The 25,437-nt window shown below is 34.8% G+C and overlaps 1 protein-coding gene across 16 annotated transcripts in view; it reads right to left on the reverse strand.

The window, feature by feature from the left end:
* The window catches only part of CARF (calcium responsive transcription factor), a 101,540-nt gene that overhangs the window by 29,351 nt on the left and 46,752 nt on the right, over positions 1–25,437 (reverse strand). For 5 of the 16 annotated variants that reach the window (XM_078450992.2, XM_078450994.2, XM_078450993.2 and 2 more), the window contains exons 13-18: positions 25,018–25,081; positions 20,128–20,258; positions 19,379–19,751; positions 16,538–16,633; positions 14,338–14,366; positions 3,879–4,018 (exon numbers count right to left, since the gene is read on the reverse strand). In XM_078450992.2, the coding sequence (XP_078307118.2) occupies positions 3,998–4,018; positions 14,338–14,366; positions 16,538–16,633; positions 19,379–19,751; positions 20,128–20,258; positions 25,018–25,081 (714 nt within the window). In that variant the 3' untranslated portion in view covers positions 3,879–3,997. Of the gene's footprint in view, positions 1–3,878; positions 4,019–13,325; positions 14,367–16,455; positions 16,634–19,378; positions 19,752–20,127; positions 20,259–25,017; positions 25,082–25,437 lie in introns of those variants that run through there. The other 11 variants (XM_078450988.2, XM_078450989.2, XM_060623004.3 and 8 more) reach the window with 8 other exon arrangements.

The following is a 25,437-nucleotide window of genomic DNA, read 5'->3' on the forward strand; positions in this document are numbered from 1 at the left end:
CCCCTCCTGTTTTTATATTATTTTTGTTTCCCTTCCTTTATGTTCATCTGTTTTGTCTCTTAAAGTCCTCATATGAATGAAGTCATATGATTTTTGTCTTTCTCTGACTAATTTCACTTAGCATAGTTTTTTCTTTTAATTTTTTTTTAACGTTTTATTTATTTTTGAGACAGAGAGAGAGCATGAACAGGGGAGGGTCAGAGAGAGGGAGACACAGAATCTGAAATAGGCTCCAGGCTCTGAGCTGTCAGCACAGAGCCCGAAGCGGGGCTCGAACTCATGGACCATGAGATCATGACCTGAGCCGAAGTCGGCCGCTTAACCGACTGAGCGACCCAGGTGCCCCGCATAGTTATTTTTCTAATGAGCATGTTTGTCATATTGTCTTTATGAATTTTAAGGAAACTATGCATATAACAAAATCCAAAAATATTTTCATGTCCTATAAATGTATTCCTTCCTTCCTTCCTCCTTTCAATTTTTAGAAGTAAGCTCTAGGCCCAACATGGGGTAGAACTCAGAATCCCGAGATTAAGAGTCACTTACTCTACCAACTGAACCAGCCAAGCACCCCAATCTATATCTATTTTTAAACAGATAAGAATAACAATAAAGGGGCACCTGGGTGGCTCAGTCAGTTAAGCATCTGACTTCGGCTCAGGTCATGACCTCGCAGTCCACGAGTTTGAGCCCTGCATGGAGCTCTGGGCTGACAGCTTAGAGCCTGGAGCTTGCTTCAGATTCTGTCTCCCTCTCTCTTTGCCCCTCCCTACTTGTACTCTGTCTCTCTCAAAAATAAAATAAAACATTAAAATTTAAAAAGAAGAATAACAGTAAAATATAACTGTTTAGTGACCAATGTCACTCATTGTTTTCTTTAGATTTTGTCCAAGTATTCAAAGCCTATGTATCAATTAACTCAGTTTAACCTTTATCTGAGGTTTTTTTTTTTTTAATGTTTATTTATTTTTGAGAGAGACACAGAGACAGAACATGAGTGGGGGAGGGCAGAGAGAGACGGAGGCACAGAATCCGAAACAGGCTCCAGGCTCCAGGCTCCAAGCTGTCAGCACAGAGCCCGACGCGGGTTTCAAACCCACCAACCGTGAGATCATGACCTGAGCCGAAGTCAGACACGTAACCAACTAAGCCACTCAGGTGCCCCTGTCTGAGGTTTTTAAGTTAGCTGAGGAACTAGAAATTGAAATTTTAGTTAAGTATAAAGTTCTTAAGAACTCTGATATTAAAGTTTTTTTTAAGTTTTTTTTTTTTTTTTAATTTAAGTAATTTCTACACTTAACATAGGGTTTGAACTCATGACCCGAGATGCAGAACTGCATGCTCTTCTGACTCAGCCAGCCAGGCATCCCAAGAATTTTGATATTATAGAAATAACTTGAGATTAAAAACTTTTTAAAGATATCCATCATTACAATTTTATCTAATTAATCATGAATCTAAATTTTTATAAACTTAATTTATAGAAATAATGATAATAATAATTTGTCCCATAAAACCAATGTAAGATTAGAAAAAAAATTAAAAAAAACCAATGTAAGAAATATATAAAGTTTAAATTATGAGATATTCAATCTTCCTGTATAACTAGCATACTGTGTTGGCATTAATTTCATATATTAAAGTCAGGAAGATAATTGTTTTTCAATCCTTTAAACCAATATGATTAACTCATTCTATCAGGAATACTTTATGAATATTTTCTGTATAATATATAAACTTTGTATTCATAAATGAAATTATAATAAAAACCCTTTAAATCCTGGTTCAGAGTCTTTCATCTTGGAAGCAAGAAGTTTTTTCTTCTTTTCTTAGTTTTAACCAGAAATATCTCTTAAAAGCAATTTTTTTTTAAATGTTTATTTGTTTTTGACAGAGAGAGAGACAGAGCATGAGTGGACGAGGGGCAGAAAGAGAGGGAGACGCAGAATCCGAAACAGGCTCCCAGGCTCCAAGCTGTCAGCACAGAGCCCCATACGGGGCTTGAACTCACAGACCAGGAAATCATGACCTGATCCTAAGTCAGATGCTCAACTGACTGAGCCATCTAGGCGCCCCTCTTAAAAGCAATTTTAAAGAAACAGAAAAACAGTTTAATAATTTTTCTTTCTATTGTAGAAATTCATTAGATATTTCTAGATTGAGTACATAATGACAGAATAATTTTTTTTGTCAATTAATCTCTAATGTTTCCCTAGGGAGGGAAAAGAAGAAAAGGAATATGAATTAAAAATGAGAGGGAGCCAACTTTAGTCAAATACAAAATTAGCATTGGAAAAGACTATCTTTCCTTACTTAAAGACAGGGGAAAAGTTTAGATGCAAGAAAACCTATTTTGAAATACATGCACATAAGAGGGGGTGAGGAAGCAGGAGGAAGAGTCAGTCATTACAGCTGGTTTAAAGATTAATTTAGGACCCCTAGACAATTTGATTTCTTTGATTAAAATGCCAGTAACTGTTAATACTTGAAGTATAAAAATGAAAGGGGTATTTCTTACATTAAACAGAGTGATCTTTCTCTTTTAGACCAACAAGACTATATCCTTATGGGGTATTTTGAAGGGAAGGAGAAAAAGTTAGGAGAGACAGTACAGAGGGAAACAGGAACACAGGATGAGGAAATAGAACAATCAAGGACATCATATTCAAATTGTGATTTGAAAGGATCTAGAGAAGACATTTCTAAATTTTTCACATTTTTTTCTTGCCTTTACCAAAGACTCTTTTAAGGAGGCAATTTCATAATCTCTTGACTATATTGGAAGTTTCCTCTTAAAATGTAGACAACTGTAAGGGCGCCTGGGTGGCTCAGTTGGTTGAGTGGCCGACTTCAGCTCAGGTCACTCATGATTTCATGGTTCACGAGTTCGAGCCCCATGTCAGGCTCTGTGCTGACAGCTAGGAACCTGGAGCTTGCTTCTGTGTCTCCCCCTCTCTCTGTCCCTCCCCCGCACATGCTCTGTCTCTCTCTCAAAAACAAATAAACATTAAAAAAATGTAGACAACTGTATATTTGAGATATTGCTTTCTTTTTGCTTCAAAGTACGTCCCCAAAAGAACAATTTTGTTTATATGAGAAGTTCCCCCAAAAAACAATTCTAATTCCAAATAATCCTTTTATCATTTTCAAAGTAATACACAGGCCACCTGGGTGGCTCAGTCAGTTGAGTGTTGGGCTCTTAGTTTCACCTCAGCTCATGAGGTGGGATAGAGCCCAGTATCAGGCTCCATTCTCAGTGGGGGGGGGGGGGGGGGGCTGCCTGGGATTCTCTCTCTCTCTCCCTTTGCCCTTATTCCCTACTCACATACTCTATCTAAAAAAATAAAAATAAAAGAAAGTAAACAAGACACATTTTGATTCTAGTATAAATACATATAAGATGCAGGAGTCCAGCCCAGAATGGCTATAGAACCAGACTAAAGATAAACCTATGAGTCTGATAATATATAGTCAAATGTGAACCTTGAATCTTAGGGACCCTCTCCTAAAGAGAACCAGACCCTCACGGACAAGATAAAACAAGAGTGGGCAAAGTTCTCATTAAACTTTCATAAATTACTTGAGACAGTTTTTCCAAAGGATGCCAGTTTGAAGAGAAACCTTCTGAACCTACAAGTTTACACCCATTTTTATCCCTATGAACTTCCTCTTAATAGATGCACAATGCAGAAATTACCAGGACAAACAGTATTGACAGTAGTAATGCAGATTTCTACCAAATAAAAGTTTTTCAAACATGATCAATAAATGGAGTTTATTCCTAGACACTACTCTCAAACTAAACAAAACAAACTTAAGCATTTGGAGTATTCGATAAAAAAATTAGAAATCAGAGCTCAAACCCAACATGAACTTACCTTACCACTGTTATTGGAGAGACCCTGTGTAGGAGGCTCAAAGGGCCTCAGAAAAGCATGCTGTTTCCAAGGTGACCAGATTTTGATAAGACCTCCATGACCGTCAAATGCTGGCTCCTTTAAAATACCTCCAAAATAACCTGTTGATAAAGCAAAACTGAGTTTTTTGCTTCCTGTGGTAAGGGAGAATACTATCCGGATAGTCTTAGCATTTCACAGGGGGTATCAGAGGAGCAATAATTAGTAGTTCTGGGATCTAGTTTAAGTTTCAAAGCAGATCTGATTGGAATTACACAAAGTTTATACATAACACCTTTTTGACTGGAGACTGGGAAGTAACGCTTTGAAAGTGATTCTTTCACAATATTTTGCCTTCTTAGACTAATCTGTTGTTCCTTCCATAACCTGAATTGTTCACTTTGGAACTTCTTTGATTTACAATGTTTTTTCCTTTGTTTGAAATGATAGTACTTATCACACCATTTTACAAATTGATTAAAAAACTGTCTGCCACTACACTGTAAGCCCCCATAGAGCTAGGATTGGGTTTTATTAATCTTTTGTATAACCAACAGGTAACACAGTGTCTGATTCTCAATAAACACTCAGCCACTGTTGATTATGATTGGACAAAAGCACATAAACATGCTGACTAATCTGATTTTCAATTGATGGACATGAACTTTAAGTGAACCCTTAATCAAGTAGACCCATTAATAATACTATATTTCATTTGCCTAATTACTCTCATACTAGCTTTTCTCACCAACACACTTCCCCCCAACATACCCATATTCACAGTTACCTAAGGGCCTGGCTTCTTATTTACTGAGAAAATTGAAGCAATCAAAAGAGATTTCCACAGACTGTCACTTGTACAGTAGTAGCATCTTTACCCATGTAGTCTCCCTTGTCATCCACCCACAGATGAGGTATCCATGGTCCTATCTAGAGTCAAACCCTTTATTTGAACACTAGATCCCATCTCCTTTCTGCTACTCAAAGACATTTCTTCAGCAATTTTCTCCCCTTGACAAGTTTCCCTTCTCTCTTTAGGTTGTTTTCCATTTATTTTCTATAAGGACACTCTAAAATCTTAAATGTGGATGGTCATTCATTCAACAATATTTTCTAAGCATCTGCCACTGTCATAGATCAATGAGCAAAAAAAGACAAAGATCCCTAACCCTGAATTTTATAATTTAGTAGAGAGAGACAAACTATAAAGTGTATTCTTAACACAATGGCCAAAATGATCCTTTTAAAGGGTAAGTCATATTATGTTGTCATTCTTCTGCTCAAAACATGCTGTGACTTCCCATTTCCACGCAGAGTAAAAGGCAAAATCTTTATGATGGATTGTAAGACCCTACATGATCTGATTCCCTATTACCTCTCTGACCTCATTTCCCAGTACTCTCTCACTTGCTCACTCCACTCCAGACACATTAGCCTTCTTGCTGACCTCCAGGCACAGCAAGCACTTCCCAATCCTGCAGTTCCCTCTTACTGCACTACTCTACACGGTATCTGCATGACTCTTACTCTCTCTAAGAATTTGCTTGCATGTACCTTCTCAATGAGGCCCACTCTGGTTGTCCTATTTAAAATTGTAACTCTTACCATACTAACCCCATATTTGCCTCTTTCCCTGCTCCATTTTTATGGAGGCTGTCAACCTAACATATAAGTGTAAAATATACATATAACATACTTACATATAAATATATATATACTTACATATATGTATACTTACATATAAATAATATATATTACTACATATAAATATATATAATGAGCTTAGGTTTATATATACTTATTTACTATGTTTATTTTTTATTATCTATCTCCCTCTACTGGACTGTAAGCTCCAAAAGGGCAGGAAGTATGTCTGTTTTGTTGAATGAATGAATGTCCATATTTAAGATTTTAGAGTGTCTTTGTAGAATATAAATATAAAAAACCCAACAGCTTCTATAAAGCAATTATAGATGCAAGTCACAGCCAGAAACTTATTATACAATTTTATTATAGTCATCAAAAAATTACTCTATCACTTCCATTTGGTCATCATATCTACTTTCAGAAATCTGTAACATTTAAAGTTTCACCCAGATTTTAGGAAAGCTTTTTGACTCAATGGACTCCTTTAATGAATCATTTCAATAAGACTTTAAATGTAACACACACTAAGCAAAACGTAAAATTCTTAGTCTGGCCTTCTAGAATTTCTACCATTTAACCTCTCTTACCATTCCAATCTTTATCCCAGCTTCATTCCTTCATTGAATCTTAAAGTTCTGATCAAAATGAACTTTAAAATGTACTCCCAATGAGCTATATAATTCCATCTACTTGCTCCTTGAATTCTGGACATCTGCACTTTAATCTCATGTTCATATCCTGTCATTAAAGATCCAACTCAAAGATTCTATAATGAAACAATCACTTGTTTTCTGGACTGTGTGGCAAAAGGAATGTGGAATGGTACTGGACAGACCTTGCTACCAATATTATCACTTAATAGTTGTTTAATGACCTCAAGCAAGTTATTGAATTTCTGAATTATAGTTCTCCAATTTGTGGGAGTCACCATTAGTGGCCTCAACAATAGTTGAGTGAATTCTGTCTTACTAAAATATATTTTTTCTTGGAGTGGTGCCTAGATTTTAAAAGAATTACGTTTTCTAGCATCCCCTGTAACCAGGGTGGTCATATAACAGTTCTGACCAATAAGATAAAAGGGGAAGTCACAGACGGGTCTCCTAAGAAAGACCTTTGGTTCATTCACCCAGCACAGGACCTTTGCTCATTCCATTCTTCTTGTCTGAACTCTGATCAATGCTGGAGGTGGAACAACCACCATGGACAAAAAAGCAACATATAGATGAAAGTCACATTAGAGATGCTTATATGAAAATATTAAAGGTTGCTGTGTTCCTGGTAGCCTATGGAACCACCATACATCCCTAGTGAGACTGTCCTCAGATTTGGTTTCATAAAAAAATAAGATCTCTTTATTTGGTTAAACCACCATAATCATGTCTCTGTTGCACACAGCCAAAGATGCTACCTAACAGACACATCACTTTGAGAATAAGGATAATGTTTACCTTTCAGCATTTAAAATTTCCTTGTTAATATTAATTATAAAAAGGAACATATACTGAGTGGCCTGTTACAGATTCTAAGATCTCAACATAGGTTAACTCATTAAACCCTCATAACAGTTCAATTAAGTAGCTACTACTACTATTTGTTCAGAGGAAAGAAAAATACTAAAAACTGAAAGTTCAAGTAATTTGTCCAAAGTTACACAGCTAATAAACAGGAAGTGGGATTCCAATCTGTCTGACTTCAGAGCACAGGCTCTTAACCACCAGTCCAAGCTACAATAATAAGAAACTATTTATGCCAGGTGAAATGCCAAGTGCTTTAACCAAACAATGTAAAGCACCAAGTACAATGTCTGGTGTTTACTGAAATGTCAGTTCTCTTCCTTGTAAGTAATGTCGTCACCCTCTTCTTAATTATTTTATTTTATTTTTATTTTAGAGAGAAAGAGAGAGCACAAGCAGGAGACAGGGGCAGAGGGAGAGAGAGAGAATATTAAGCAGACCCCACACTCAGTGTGAGCCCAACATGGGGCTTGATCCCATGACCCTGGGATCATGGCCTGAGCTAAAATCATGAGTGGGATGTTCAACTGAGCCACCAAGGTGTCCCATCTTATTCTTCACTCTTATATAATTTTATCCATATTCCTATGATCAAATTAACCATTTTCTTTTTAAGTTTATTTACTTAGAGAGAGTATGCTCATGTGTTAATATGTGTGAGCATGGGGAAGGGGCACAGAGAGGGGGAGAGAATCCCAAGCAGGCTCCATGCTGTCAATGTGGAGCCCAACATGGGGCTTGATCCCACAAACTGTGAGATCATAACTTGAGCCAAAAGCAAAAGTCAGACACTCAACCAACAGGGCCACCCAGGCACCCCTCAAATTTACCATTTTCTATCTTGTATAAAGTTATATATCTCATGTAATAGACACTACGTTCCAGTAAGGTAAACTTTCAAATCATTCATTTTGGTATCTTACATGGCCTATATCCTAAAGAAGGCTGAATCATGAGTGGTGGAGCCATGGCAGTGGACACTGGAAACTATACTATCAAAGGTGGTCCTTATACAATCAGACAGTTCTGGAGATTACTTTGGACCAATCCTATACCCTAAATTCCACAATTATATACCTACTTGTCTCACTCAGATTTGTTGTACCTTACTCCATCTTGTAATCTATCCTTGTGCTTCCCTCATAACCTCCTACTTATTCTCCCAACTCTACTGCTCCTGCAGAAACCCAAACGTGACATGGCATCAACATTGTCTGGAGAACTTCTGTATCTAGTCAAGCTGGAGTAAAAGTAACCAGATTTATCCTCCTGCCTGAAACAACTATAAAATTGGATAAAATATATGAAACAATGATTCTCAAAATGTTACACATGATGAGAGAGGACAGTGATCCCTGAGAGATATAAAACAGATGAGATGAGGCCTATGTTATCCCAGAGAGCTGTCCAAAGAGATTCCAGGCTGTGGCACATGGGGTAGAAAACCAGGCAGAACCTCTCAGGGCAGAGGAGATGAAACTTGGAATCGAGGAAGGCCAAAGCAGCTAAAGTTTGTAGGCCAAAGTACTGGAGAGGAGAGAGCTATATAGAAAACTCCAGAGATCTGCAGAAGTTCACTCCCTAGCATTCAAAATACTAATGATTAGTACATGAGTATAAGGAAATTACTTGAGACTAGGGAAAAGAACAACCTGAAAGGATTTGGGAACAACCCTCTAAGGTTCATAGGGTTCAGAAGAATACCTCTTCCACCAGCCAGAGTAGAAAACCTCATTAGTTCAAAAGCAATGTACTCAGAAGGGATTTGCCTCAATAGTGACACAGAATTAACACTAGATTAAATGCTGCGTGGTCCTACCTAGCAAAGCTTAAAAGCAAACATTAAAGGAATAATCTGTTTCCAAAAAACTCAATTGTGTCCCAGAACAAAACTCAAGAATATTTATAAGAATACAAAAATATCCAGCACTCGAAAAAGGTGAAAGTTATGTCTGACATCCAATCAAAAGTTACCAGAAATGCAAAAAAGCAGGAAAATATATAAAAATAATATATACAAGATAACTGATTATTTAAAGTGTAAATAGTAACAATGCATTGTCAGGTTTGTAATCTATATAGAAATAAAATGTGTGACCACAATAGCACAAAGAAGGGGAAAGATGTGAGTATATTATTATAAGATTCTTATACTGTATGTTAAATGATGGAATACTACTTGAAGGTAGACTGGGATAGTTAAAGATGTACAGCATAAACACTAAAGCAATAATTAGCTAACAAGTCAATAAAGGAGGTAAAATTGAATCATAAAAAAAGGGCAATTTCACCAAAGGACAGAAAAAGACAACAAAGTACAGATGGAACAAATAGAAAGATAGAAGGGAAGACATAAACACAACAATTTCAATAGTAACATTAAATGCAAATGAAACCCAACATTTGTGAAATATGTAAAATATGTAAAACAGGATAATGCATCCTGATGAACAAGTATGATTTACTCCAGGAATGCAAGAATACAAGGCCTTTACCCTTCAAAATTTAATCAAATCTTAACATATTGAGAGACTAAAAAAAAGAAAATGATTGTATCAATATACACAGGAAAAGCACCTGACAAAATCAAATATCCGTTCCTAATAAAAATTCTCAATAAGCTAAGAACAGAAAGAATCTCATTCAATTTGACAAAGGACATATACAAAACTTATGGTTAACACCATAACAGTGAAAGACTAAATGCTTTTCCCCTAAAATCTGAAACAAGGCAAGGATGTCTACCCTAAGCCATTCTAATCAAAATTGTACTCTAGGTTCTAGTCAGTATAACAGTTGAGAAAAAGAAATATAAGCCATCCAGATTGGAAAAGAAGATGTAAAATAGCACAACTGTCAACGTAGAAAATCTAGAAGAATCTACCAAAAAGCTATGAAAACTAATAAATGAGCTACCAAGGTTGCAAGATAGAAGATCCATATAAAAAATCAACTGTATTTCTATATTAATGCAAAAGTAAGACATTGAAATTAAAAAACAATGTCATTTATAACTTCTTAGTGATAAATCTGATAAAAGACATGAGACCTATACATTAAAAACTCTAAAACATTGCAGAGAAAAAAACAAAGTATCAATATTAAGATTTCAATTATCCCCAAATTGATCTATAATATTCTACATGATCCCAATCAAAATCCCATCAGGCTTTTTTAAAAAAAGAAACTGATCAGGTGATTCTAAAATTCACATGGAAAAACAAAGAACTAAGAATAGCCAAAACAAAGTTGAAAGGAAGAATAAGGTTCAAAGACTTTATTACCTGACTTCAAGATTTATTATAAAGCTATAGTAATCAAGACAGTGGTATTGGCATCAAGAGGGACGAGAGCTTCTCAGTCTCAGTACTACAGACATCTTGGGCCAGATAATTCTTTGTTGTTCAGGCTGTCCTATACATTGTACAATGTTGAAGAGAAGCTCTTGCTTCTATCACAAATCAGTATCTCCCTAGCTATGAGAATTTAAACTGTCTCCAGACTTTGCCCCATGTTTTTTAGAGGCAAAATTGCCCTGGTTGAGACCATGGAGATAAATAATAAATCAATGAAAAAGAACAGAGTCCAGAAATTCACCCATATGTATGTGATTAGTGGATTTTTCATCAATGGTATAAATTTAATTCAATAGAAAAATAGTCTTTTCAGAAAATGGTGCTGAAACAACTGGATATTCATATGCCAAAAAAAGTCTTGTACTATGTATATAAAAATTAACTCAAAATAGATCATGCACCTAAATGTAAACTCAAAAGTTATAAAATTTCTTAGATGAAAACAGGAAAAAATCTAATCTTGGATTAGGCAAAGGTCTTTTAGATACAACACAGAAGTATGATCCATAAAGGGGGGAAAAAGGTACCCTGGACTTAATCACAATAAGAATTTCTGATCTTCTACTCTTTGAAAGATACTGTTAAGAAGGTGAAAAGATAAGCTACAGATCAGGTGAAAATTCTTGTAAATAACATTTCTAAAATGGACTTATATCTAGAATATGCTTTTTAAACCTCTATAAGAAGAAAACATTTCCATTTAAAAATGAGATAAAGATCCAAACAGACACTTCACTAAAGAAAATATACAGATGGCAAATAACTCATGAAAAGATGTTTAACAGCATTGGTGACTGTAGAACTGGAAGTTAAAACCACAATGAGATACTACTAGACTACAAAGCATTGTAATATGCCTACAGTATCAAAAGCCTGTCCATACCAAGCATTGGCTGGAACTCACATACACTCCTGACAGGATCGTAAAGGGGTACAATCACATTGGAAAAACCATTTGAGAGTTTCTTAAAAAGTTAAATATATACCTACCATATGACCCAGCTATTCCTCTCCTAGATATTTACTCAAGAGAAATGAAAGCATCATAAGTTCATACAAAGACTTTTATACAAGTGTTCATAGCAACTTTATTTGTAATAGCCAAGAACTGTAAACAACCTAGCTGCCCATCAGCAGGTAAGTGGATAAGCAAATTATGGAATATTCATACAACGGAATACTATTCAGTAGTAAAAAGGAACGGACTATTCAGACATCTTGCGACACAGATGAATCTGAAAATAACTATGCTGAGTGACAGGGGGTGCCTGGGTGGCTCAGTTGGTTAAGTGTCTGACTCTTGGTTTCTGCTCAGGTCATGATCTCATGGTTTCATGAGTTCAAGCCCCACTTGGGGCTCTGTGCTGACAGTGTGAAGCCTGCTTGGGATTCTTGGTCTTCCTCCCCACTCCCCTCACTCACACTGTCTCCGTCTCTCTCAAAATGAACTTAAAAAAAAAAAACAAAAAACATATGCAACATTTGCAACTCATATATGCTGAGTTACAAAAGTCATATATAAAAAGGTTCATACTATATGATTTTTATAAAATTATAGACAAAGCAAATTGATCTCTAATGACAGAAAGCAAATCAGTAGTTGTTTGGGGATGGTGAAGTGTGAGTGGGAGGCAGGGAGAGGAGGGGATTACTAAGAGGCATTAGGAATCTTTTGGAGGTGATGGATATGTTCATTACCTCAACTGTGGTGATGCTTTCATAGATGTATACATTTATCCAAACTTATTAAACTGTACACTTTAAATATGTACAGTTTGTTATATATCAATTATACCTCAATAAAAATATTTTTAAAACCCTCTGCTGGTATCTGATTCCTACTTTGTACTGTGGTTTTAGAATTCTTTATTTTCTTGAGATATGATTGACATATAACATTAAGTTTAAGGTATACAATATGTCAATTAGGTAATTTATATTTTGCAATATAATTACCACCATAGTGTTAATTAACATCACTATCAGGACACAGAATTATTCTCTCCTTTTTGTGGTGAGAACAATTTAGATGTAGTCTCTGAGCAATTCTGAATTTTATAATGCAGTATTATTGACTATAATTACCAGGCCATACATTAGAATTCCAGGATGTATTTACTAATTGCAAGTTTGTACCCATATAATATTTTCAAAGGTTTTCAATATTAACCATACTATTTATTTTTCTAATGAATCAAAGTTAGAATTCCTTAGGGGCACGTGGGTGGCTCAGTTGGTTAAGCATCCAACTTCTGCTGAAGTCATAATCTCACGGTTCGTGAGTTCAAGCCCTGCATCAGGCACTGTGCTGACAGCTCAGAGCCTGGAGCCTGCTTCAGATTCTGTGTCTCCCTCTTTCTCTGCCCCTCCCCTGCTCACATTGTCTCTCTCAAAAATGAATAAACGTTAACATTTTTTTAAAATTTAGAATCCCTTAGCGAATTTTTCTTTAATTCTGATTTATTCCTGAAGTTTTAAGAATTCAATGAGCAATGAATATTTGTATTTAATGATTGTATTCATAGCTAACATGTATTTGGCAAAATTACACTAAGGCTTTGCCATTACAACTAAGTTAATTAAGTAGAATTACTGATACTTAGATATCAAAGTATACACCAATCAAAATGTCTAAAGCCTAAATTAGCTGATGGGGAATAGTTAATAGAGTGCCCCTTCTGGAGAGAGTCAGATTTTCTATGGTCCCATAAAATAGGCAGGGAGGAATAAAGCAAAAGAAGCAAAGAGGAAAAACATTAATGATCTCTCCTTTTAAAATCACATACTTCTGTCATTACACCAAAAATATAAAGCTGTACTTAAAGATGTCCAGTGTCAAGATGTGAGAAAAAAAGAATTACTAATATTACAGGGATTGTTTTAAAATGTTGATGGTTGGCTGAGCTGAGAGTACTAAATGTGTATATATACCTAATGTAATGATAATAGGAGTTACTGGTAGTTATGCTGAAAAACTTTCAGGTTCCAAATTGAACATAAATCTCTAGCCAAAGTTCTCAGGTATTTAAGGTGTTTATTCAGCATCTTAAAGATGAACAAAACTACCACTATCCCCAGAAAAAGTATTAAAAAGAAAACTAACAAATTTAAGAAAAAAAACCACAGGATTCTTTTAATGAAAAAATTACATTATAACAAAGACACTATACATTGTTACAATATATATATATATATATATACACACACACATTTTAAAACTTTTTAAAAAACCTGGTACAAATTAAATGACATCTTTCTCATACTCACATGATTAAGTATTTTGACAGGATGTAAAGATGAAACACAAGCTGGTGGGCCTCAAAATTAGAAACTCTAATGCAGGACCAGATCCCATTTTCTACCATTTTTGTGACTTTTAGAAAACATTTACCTTGGATAAGACAAGGTACTTCATGTAAAAACTTTTTCTTTTAAGCATGTTAACTGCTTGTGGAGAAAATTATTATTGAGGGAAAAGCCCACCATGGTGGTGTTTATCTATAATTCACTGTAGCATATATAAAATTCACTGGGAGGCTTTGGAACATGAAAACTACAATGATGAAAAAAGCTCAACTGTAATTATAAATTTCTAACTGCTTATTTTGAATGTCCAACTTACTACTACAGATATTACACCTTGTAATACATGACACAAAAGAGCATATATCAAACTTTGCTGTAGAGCTGTTAGGAGAATGCCAAATATAGATACTGAAAATTTTATGCACTTGTATTTAACACCCTGTGCATTTAAAAATTAATCAAATATTTAAAATATGTAAACACACTTTTATAAAAGCGATGCTAAGCACCCTTAAAATACAATACTGATATACTGTGACTGAACATGCACTTAGAGGGGAAATGAATTTTTAAAAATTTAGAAACCATTTTTAAAGAGCTACTCATTGAAATACTTACATGAAAATATTGATAGTTCCAGTTTCTACCTAAAAACCAAAAGAGTATACAATTAGGGATTTAAACCTTCCTTCATGCTCTTTTTTAATTTTGTTTTTTGTTTGTGGGAAGGATGCACTGTAACTTTCCTCCTCCTAGTGAAAAAAACAGTACCAGAAAGAGACATTCACATAGAATGAAGTGAGAGAAATATTTTAAAACTATATTTTGTTCTTGTTCAAATGTCAAAGTCTGAACTCTCTAACGTCTCTTATCCTCACAGGTAACTGACTGGAGTTTGTATCTTAACAAGCATTTCTCCTTAGCAACTCAACATCAAAAAAGAAAAGAATGTCTCCAAAGGAATATAGTTCAATTGGTAAAATATTTAATAATAAGCTATTGCCATTAATGAAAAGTGAATATTATGTAAAATCCTGAAAAAAGTTTCCATAAAAATTAGAAATAATAAATTAAAAGAATATTACCTACAAATGCAATAAAACTATAAATTCAGACTTATACCCTTTACGTACACACAGACTACGAGAAAGCTGGGTTTGAGGTTACTAAGAGCTATGTTTAACTTAGAGTAACATAATCAGATTTGGCAGACTGCCTCTGAAATGCTGACATCAAATATTTTCAGTTCTTAGGAAAAAGAAAAGCTATTCTAATTAAAAATCATATATGTAACTAAATATCCACTTTGTATTAAATAGGGGTATAAATAATAAATTTTATATTAAATAGGGTATAAATCTAAAGAGCATGGATTTTTAAGAGTTCCACTCACGTCTAATTTAACAATGCTTTACTTAGGTACATGTTGTATACTTGCAACAATTAAAGTGAATTAAGAATGGGAGACTGGACTTTAGAAAAGCCAAAAAGGATTCAGTCATGTAAAAGAGTAAGGTTAAATTTCATATTACATTCCATATACTTTGAATATAAATATTAATATCCATTTGAAATCCTTATTACTTTTACATAAAGTCCTAAATATACCCACAAACGGTCCCTGGGGTGAAAAAAACCTTTAAATTGATTTCTTGACAGCTAATAATTGACATTTCTAGTTCACCAACCTTCCAGAAAACAGAAGCTTATAATGAATACAGTGATTAGTACTTATTCAGTATTTCAAGTAAATATACTTACTCAGCAAGCAAATATAACACATCAGTTGTTTTAAATATGAACTAAATTTTAAACTACAAATACTTACCTTGAAAATACCACTAATTCAGTAAGAGCTCTGGCATAGAAAAATAAATACAACTCAAATTATTTTCTAACCAGAGCTGAATCTTCAATACAAAGTAGGAAAAAAAAAAATCTTTTGTGGATATCAACAAGTTCCTCAAATTATCTGTCAACACCAGGGAAGTTTATTATTCTTTCTGAATTCTCTCAATTTCTATAGTTTTCTATCCACATGTAGTGTTTTATCTAAAATACTATATAAATCCATGCAATATGCATTTATTTCTGTTGCTTAGCTGATTAATTCAAATTAAAACTCTAAGTACTTACCAAGACATTTTAAATTTCTACTAGATAACTATTAGTATGCTATTGGTTTGTAGTTATAAGTATAAAAATTATAATGGAAGAAGCCAAAATGCAATTACAGTTTCCACAGATGTGAATACTGAGCTTTATGTTATGATGTAAAATCTACTATGGTTTTATCTTTCCTAATGAGACAGACTACAAATATTCTCTCCCCTGTGCTAATTTAATGAATTTCTTCACAACTTTAAAGAGGAAATAATTTCTTTTATAACTTTAAAAAAAAGTCAACACACATACACACACTCACACACACACAAACTCACTATTTTTGTTGTTGTTCTTGTTTGTCTTTCCAGAACCCAAATCAGATATTTCCAAGGGATTAGTTAGATAACTATTTGTGTTCAGACTATATTGTCATGGATAATTTCAGATGATCTTTGGAAATACTGGCCTTATCAGATAATCAAAAAGCATAAGAATTATACAAAATAAGAGGAATAAAATAGGTTCCAAAAATATGGACTTGGCAACAAACATATCGGTTTTAAATCAAAGTTGCTCATTGAACCGGTCTTCAGTTCACTTATCACAATGCTGCGCTTTGATAATATTCACCTTCTTTTTTATGACATTATAAGTCACCCAAGTTGTAAATCCTGAAAAGCTTCAATAATTTATGTAGTAGATAATTTCTTACAGTCCAAATTTTTTTTTGCTTCCATAGACAATGCTGGTTCTTTGGGTTCTTGCTTAACTTGGTTCACAGAAACGGTACCTTCTGGATTTTCTCCAACTTTAAAACCAAACATAAAAGAAAAACCCTAAAGGTTAATGTAACTTATAACACTGAAATCTTTATATGAATTTAGAGGCAAAGCAAAAAATAGTAGTTTTCTGAAAAGCAGTGTATTTGAGAACTCAGTACTTCTGATATCTTAATAGTCATTCATAATTCTTTCAGTATATATACACCTTAAATTAATGTAACATTGTGTGTCAACTAAACTTCAATAAAAAAACTAAAAGAAAAAGAATAGAAAATTAAATGTTGAGAAGTAAAAAAAAAAATTCTTTAATGCTTCTGGTAGTGAAAAAAAGAAGAGACTAAGAAAATCATAGTTATTTTCTTCTAAAGATACTTTGACAAAAAAGCAGTCCATAATTTGATAAAATTATGAGGAGTATCTCATATTTAAACTTAATTGCCTCTGGGCGCCTGGGTGGCTTAGTCAGTTGAGCATTGAACTTTTGCTCAGGTCACAATCTCTCGGTTCGTGAATTCAAGCCCCACATCAAGCTCCACACTGGCAGTGTGGAGCGTGCTTGGGATCCTCTCTATCCCTTTCTCTCTGGCCCCCTCCTATTCATGCTTTCTCTACCTCTCAGAATAAATAAATAACTTAAATACTTTTTTAAAAATAAACTTAATTGCCTTTAATAAAAATATGTGTGAATAAAAGTCAGGAAGCCTCCCATTATTTGAAAATGATGTTCTGCAAAGAGCAGGCATATATATTACAAATTTACCAATATGTTACTACCCCCATATGGTTTCCATATGTGATCATATATCAAGGAAAATTTTCCCTCCTTAAAGAAACTCCACTACATTAGTATGTTAGAAAAAAATATGCCACATCTTAATGGATAGCTCTGACTTACCTACATAAGCTATGTGTTTGCTTACTTGAAACACTGCATAATGCACTTACCATTCTGATTTTAAATAAAGTACTTATGACCAAATTAATCAGAATGTAGCATACCAGAAACACTATTATCTTGAACAGGCAGGTGGGATATCTAAGATGAAATCTTTTTCTTTTCCAGGGATACCAGTTTTTCCATTGCTACAGGGAACCGAGATTAAGGGGACCAAAATTTGCTCTGGAAAGTGTGCTGAACACACCTAATGCTTGTCACATGTGAGTGTATTGGGAGAGTTTAGCCCACACCATAGAGAAAACCAATAGAAGATGGATTTGAGTGACCCTGAGAATTCATATGCAGGTGAGGGAGTCCCTCAGATCATGATCTAACTTGATAAATCATGCAGGTTCAGATCCAAAGAGGGTCTCCTTTAAAGCAATCTGAATTAGAGCTCTCAGAAATATCTTGGTACAACACAGAGGGAGGAAGCATGTTAGAATGTAAAGAAACTTTTGAGGCAGTTAGATCTGGGTTTAAATCCCTGCTCTATCACTTTAGGCAATTACTTAATCTTCCTGAGCCTTGGTCTCCCTATCTGTAGCATGGGGACATCATCAACTATTTCATGCGGTTGTGAGGATTAGTCTCCATATATTCCTTTTCCTTCTCATCTATTGTCACAGCCCTCTGGATAAATTTTCTTAAAAGTAATGTTTCCAATAAATTTAAAATATAATGATTCTTTTCTGGAAGGAACTATTTTATACTTTTCCTTACCCAAAAGAATGATGACTAAGAATGGAAAGTAAATACTTTGTATGTTCTAAGGATAATTTCTATGAAAATTTATGTTCTTCAAAGTAAAATGCAAATCTTTTCCCACAAAAGTGCCCAATCCAGAACAATCTGTGTGAATGGAAGTGACACAGGTCAAGTAGGAGTCAGAATTTATTACTAGGTTGACTGGGTTTGTTACAAAGTGAATGTAACAAAGTCTTGGATTAAGTTAAGTCCTTAAGACTTAACTAGTTTCGTTTCAATTTCTACAGAACTCTGTATTTAAGTCTAGAACTCAAAATTTTAAAAATTTTATAGCTGCCCGCCCCATCCCATTTTTCCTTTTAACAAATTTTCCATAATAACCTTTACACTAAATCTTTTCCTTTTAAAGTTTCTCATTTTTTTCATACATTCTAAAATGACCCTCTGATTTCATATCACCACAGATTTTCCATGTAAACTGAGGTGATCAGAGAATGAATAACTTTGCTAGAGACAAAAAAAATTTTTAAAGTTTAAAAATTATTATGCTCTTGACATTTTTCCCTTTTTCTGGTAGTTTTACTTTATCAACTTATGTATTATAAACCCCTGAGTAAAAATGACAGTTTTTTCTGTAGTGTAATAGTAACGATACAATGGAATATTACTCGGCAATCATAAAGAATGAAATCTTGCCATTTGCAACAATGTGGATGAAACTCTAGTGTATTATGCTAAGTGAAATAAGTCAGAGAAAGACAAGTATCATATGATTTCACTCATTTGTGGAATTTAAAAAACAACATATGAACACAGGGGAAGGGAAGAAAAAATAAGATAAAAACAAAGAGGGAGGGAAACCATAAGAGACTCTTAAATACAGAGAACAAACTGAGTGTTGCTGGAGGGGAGGTAGGTGGGGGGTATAGGCTAAATGCATGATGGGCATTAAGGAGGGTACTTACTGGGATGAGCACTGGGTGTTATATGGAAGTGATGAATTATTGGATTCTACTTCTGAAACCAATACTACACTGTTAACTAACTCAAATTTAAATTAAAAACAATAGCACTGATAGTCCATGAAGGTTAAAAAAAATAAAATCACAAGTTGCTTTTAACTTACTAATAGCTGGGTGGTTATCTATAATTTGTATTGGGATGGTCTGCACGTTTCCCAACAGAATCCGATGAACACTTCCTTCCATATTCTCTGTATCCTCAACATCTCCAACTTGCACCAGCTGGTCCATTGCAGCTAGATTTTGATCTGGTCCTGGAAGGTTACCCATGGTAGAGGTAATAATGCTATTGTTTGGGGTCAGGCATGTATCTGTTTGAAGGCTATGACTTTGACCAAGCAGTAGAGAATTATTATTCATTACAGTACTTTCTAATGAGTCCAGAAGTCTTGAAGGACTGGAGGAAGGGTGGTTATTTACTGATATCAGAGTCGGTGATCCATCAGGAGAAGTGAATCTTGGTTGCAACTGCAAACCCTTTTAAACCGAAAAGAGTTACATCAATGTTTAAATTTACTAAGTATAATTTTTTCATAGGATATATTATTCTTTTCACACACAATTAGAATAAAATATAATGGTACAGCTACTAACAAATATTGAGGACAGAAACAAGAATCAAAGGAATAGTAGTACAACTAAATTTTATTGCATGCATGGTCAACTCCAACTTTTTCAAAATGTATTGTTTAAATTATCTTATATCAAGATACAAAAAAGTCAGGAAATTAATAATAAAAACATCTTTGATCATTATTACGATTCTATAACAATTCTATAAAATACCTAGAAGAGGAGAGATTGAGGAAGAAAGGGAAAGGCTTCAAATTTGTTTATTTCACTGGCTACCTACCTGCAGTTGAGTGAATACTTTTGGCTGAAATGAGGAAAGTGAAGAGAGCAAGTGGGCTGGCTCTGGAGACAAAGAACCCCTTGTCTGATTTGTTTCCACTTTGGTGCTAATTGATTCTCCTGGTGAATTTCCTAAGTTATATAAAAAAATAAGCCGTCAAAATAAAATAACATTTATAGCTTCTAGCATGCTACATTTTATTACAACACTTACTATCACAATTGGAATAGGAAATAAAGTCAAAGGTTTGGAAATGACTTTAAGAAGTTATTTTTTCCACTATGGGGCACCTGGGTGGCTCAGTCGGTTAGGCATCCGACTTCGGCTCAGGTCATGATCTCACGGTCCGTGAGTTCCAGCCCTGCGTCAGGCTCTGTGCTGACAGCTGAGAGCCTGGAGCCTGCTTTGGATTCTGTGTCTCCCTCTCTCTCTGCCCCTCCTCCACTCACGCTCTCTCTCTCAAAAATAAATAAATATTTTTAAAAAAGTTATTTTTTCCACTAAAAAAAAAAAATTATTTTGTCCACTATTTCCAGAAACATAGGAAACAGTATTTTTCTTTCCTTGAAAGATTCTGTAACTCTAATCTAGACCATTTTCCGTGCTATGATGCTGAACTACACCTAAACTTCTCTAGATGTGTGAAACCTATTGAGTCTCAATTACAAAGACCAAACTTAATTCATCTTCGGTAGCCCTAGTGCCTGGATAATGCCTGACATAAAGTGGGTCCTCAATAATAACAGTACTAAATTTCTTTCAATAACTCATTTTGGAATAAATGAGGAGTACAAATCTCTGTTTTCTTAATACTTCAATGGCTAAAGTAACTGTCCTTAGGGAATGTAGTTCCTCTCATGTAATTTTTATGTACTAAACCCAAATAAATTCATCTCAGTCAATCAAAAACCAATTATCAGCAACTGTTTACTGTTTTCACACTAAGTAATTTTAAAAAATGGCCCTAATGTCAGACAAGGATGGATTTAAGCACTAGCTTTTCTCTGTAACTTTCAACATGCTACTTAACTCGGTTTCTAACTTCAGTTTCTTCATTTGCAAAATAAAAATCTTCTTCAAAGGACTGCTAAGAGGATTAAACAACACTCTCACATTTCTTGGATTCTTCATTCCCTCTTTTTTAAACTGAAGTATAGTTGACACACATTGTTACATTAGTTTCAGGTGTAAAATAGAGTGACTGAATAAGTTTATATGTTGTGCTATGCTCACCCCAAGTGTAGCTACCATCTGGCACCATACAATGCCATTACAGTACCAATGACTATATTCCATTTTATCCGCATGACTTGTTTATTCCAGAACTGGAAACCTGTATCCCCTTCACCCACTATGCCCATCCCTGTACCACCCGACCCCCTGGCAACCATCAGTTTGTTCTCTGTATATATGTGTCTGTTTCTGCTTTTCATTTGCTTATTTGTTTTGGTTTCAGATTCCACATACAAATGAAATCACATGGTATTTTTCTTTCTCTGATTTATTTCACTTTTTGGCTTCTTCATTTCTAATTGTCATTCTACTTCACTCTGTGGCTACTACTACTGTCATAACCTCATCTATTCTACATCTAAAAATCTCTAATTCAAATATCCCATTCTTTGATCACAGCCTCTTATTTTTCCAAAGATTTTGCTCAAGTACTTCACTACAATTGTTGTTCAACCTCATGTGACCCTCCAGTCCATTGATTTCTCAGTTTTCTTCAGATCAACCTCTTCCTTAATAAAATTCTCTCTCCATTTAGCTTAGTAGAGTCTTAAGTTTATAATTTCAGTCACTCCTTGCAAATACCCTAAACTCCTTTGCCTCTCTGTACTTTGTTATAACCCCTGATAAAATCCTAACATTGAATGAAAATGGCTTCCAGTGCCTATATGTGCGAAGTTGAATGCCACTGAAAAAGAAACTTGCTACTACTACTAATACCAATTCATGATCATCAACTTCAACAGGACCTTCAGCTATACTGACAACCTTACAGTGTTCTTCTCACTCTATGTTATAAAGGATTTCAAATGTCCAATCTTGGCCACACTTCCTGAGATTTTTCATTCTTAGCACTTTTACTTAAAGAGAAAAGAAACTATCAGATAGAAATTTCCTCAGCTTCCCATCACCAAAGCTATCAAGTACCTTCATCTTCATCCATCTCTTCAGATATTTATCTGAAAATCCCTTCCCTCAACTCCATATTCCCTTCACAGCACACTGTCTCTACTTCTTCATTCATCACCCATTCACTTTTCAACCATCCCAAGATGGCTTCTTCCTAATCCACTCCATTGAAATGGCTCTGATACCCAAGGTTTTCAAACCTGATCTTATGAGCTTCTTTTCTCTTCCCCTGCCACCACCAAATCCTATTCTTATGCCAGTGTTGCCTAACTCAGTAAATGTTACTATCAGTCAGTTGCTCTTGGAAGAAACTCACGAGTCATCCCAGATCATTCCCATTCTTTTACCTCTCACACCTATTCAATCAACAATCAAACCTTTGAATTCTACTTTTTAAAAAACTCTTAAAATCTGTCCAATTATAGTATAAATGCCACCAACTGTGCACCAAACCACTATCACTTTTCATTTGGACAGCTTGAAAGGGCCTCCTAAGCCCATTTTGCATACCCATTTTTATCCCCAAGCATTTTCTACTCTTAGAACCATACCAGCTTTTTAAGTTCCTTGAACATGACCAAGCTCTCTGTTGCTAAGCTTTGAAAGCTATTTCTTTGATTGGCAGATTCCTAACCATTCTTCAGTCCTTAGTTTAAATTTTTTTTTTTTAACGTTTTATTTATTTTTGAGACAGAGAGAGACAGGGCATGAACGGGAGAGGGGCAGAGAGAGAGGGAGACACAGAATTGGAAGCAGGCTCCAGGCTCTGAGCCATCAGCCCAGAGCCCAACGCAGGGCTCGAACTCACGGACCGCGAGATAGTGACCCGAGCTGAAGTCGGACGCTTAACCGACTGAGCCACCCAGGCGCCCCCAGTCCTTAGTTTAAAAGCCACTTTCTCAAGTGTCAGTTCCCTACTCTCCAGATTAAGTTATATGTCTTTATCACTATTCCCACAAAATTTTGCACAACTCTCTCATGGCACTATTTATAACGGTAGTTAGAATATATTTGTTTATAGTGTCTTTTTCTCTTGCTAAACTTGAAATTCAATGGAGCAAGAAACTTGTTCTTTTTTATGTCCAACATTTATCACAGTGAGTAAAATATGTGCAGAACAAATGAATAATGTTAAGGAATTTGAACGTTATTCTCTATGCACAGGCTCTCTTAAAGGTTAATCAATCAAAGAATAAAGAAAAAATTGTACTGTATATAGCTATTCATTAATTTATTCTAAAGCATTTATGTAGATATTAACTTTGTAGCAGGCATTATGCTAGGAACTAGGTATGTTAACTTGAATAAAATACAATCTTTGCCCCTGAGAAGTTCAAATCATAACGAAAGATACAGACCTATAAACAAAAGGATACCATGTTAAATGCAGAGGTAAGTACAAAGAGTGAATGTCTAACTTTATACAGGGGGTGAAGTTAAGAGAACACTTAAAGCCAAAGAGATTGATTTCATTGGTGAGAGAAGTTTGCCATATAGAAGTGGAGAAAACATGTTTTCAGAAGAAAGGGGGAAAAAAAGGTGAAATAAATCTGGATGAGTAAGAGAGTATAAGAGTACACATATGAGAAAAAACAAACCATACAAAATGGACAATAGCTTCCTGATCAAGGTACCTTAGGGTTATTACTACTGGAATTAGCCTAACTTTAGAGTAAACTGTACTAGTAGTCAGCCTCAAAATTTTAATCATAAAGAATAAAATTTATTTTTTAAAGTTTATTTATATACATATTTTTTAATCTCTACACCCAATGTGGGGCTCAAACTCACAACCCCGTGATCAAGAGTCACATGCTCTTCCAACTAAGCCAGCCAGGCATCCTTTATTTTTTATTTTCAATTTGTTTTGGTATAGTTGACACACGATGTTACATTAGTTCCAGGTGTATAACACAGTGATTCAACTTCTTTATATGTTATGTTATGCTCACAAGTGTAGCTATCATACAACACTATTACAACATTATTGACTATATTCCCTATGCTGTGCCTTTTATTCCCATGACTTATTTATTCCATAACTAGAAGCCTGTATCTCCCACTCCTCCTCACCCATTTTGCCCATTACCTTACCATCCCTTCCTTCTGGCAACTATCAGTTTGTTCTCCGTATTTGAAGTCTGATTCTGCTTTTTGTTTATTCAGTTGTTTTGTTTTTAGATCCCACATATGAGGGAAATCATATGGTATTTGTCCTTCTCAGTCTGATTTATTTTACTTAGCATAATACCCTCTAGGTCCATCCATGTTGTCACAGAAGGCAACAGCTCATCCTTTTTTATGGCTGAATAATACACATGAAGAAGTTTAAGCAGCTGGAATTATTTTGACAAAACCTAACATAGTTGCTCTTGTCTCTTTTGGCCATGGTTTCCTCATCCATAAAATTTGATTAGATGAGATAATACCTTAAATGTCTTCCAGTTTTGGGGCACCTGGGTGGCTTAGTCAGTTAAATGTCTGACTCTTGATTTTGTCTTAGGTCATGATCTCATAGTTTGTGGGTTCAAGCCCCATGTCTGGCTCTGTGCTGACAGTGCAGAGCCTGCTTCAGATACTTTCTTTCCTTCTGTCTGCCCCTCCCCCTCTCATGCTCTCCTGCTCTCCTGCTCCCTCCCTCTGTCCCTCCCTCTCTCTCTCAAAATACATATTTTTTAAAAATTGAAAAAAATAAGTATCTTCCAGTTTTGACACTGATTTTATATTTTAAAGATATTCAGGATAACATACCTTCTGCAAATGTAACTGTCACAGTCTCTCTGAGAATATGCCCATTATCTGTAGTCCACTGAAGCTGAAATGGAAACATTTATTTCAGTAAAAACAATAAAGAATTTATATTGCAAAATATTTTAAAACATCAATACAACTGTCATATTTTATTCAATGACAGTACAATTGTGTTTTATTCAGTGATTATTCTCTTCACTTGTTTATATTCTTAAAGCACAAGTATACTTCACCATCCAAATACATAAGCTTCCCAAGTTCAGATAGCAAAAATTTGGATAGCAAGCAGAGATGGCAAAGATCATCACTAAACAAATCCATTTTACTTCCTGAACTTTGGACAGTGAATAATCAAGAGAGTTTTGGATGGAAAAGAATAGTAGGACTAGCTTAAAATCTGAATCTATTCAGTTAAGAAGA

The sequence above is a fragment of the Panthera onca genome, chromosome C1 (assembly GCF_046562875.1).
Source record: "Panthera onca isolate mPanOnc1 chromosome C1, mPanOnc1 haplotype 2, whole genome shotgun sequence".
Classification (NCBI taxonomy): domain Eukaryota; kingdom Metazoa; phylum Chordata; class Mammalia; order Carnivora; family Felidae; genus Panthera; species Panthera onca.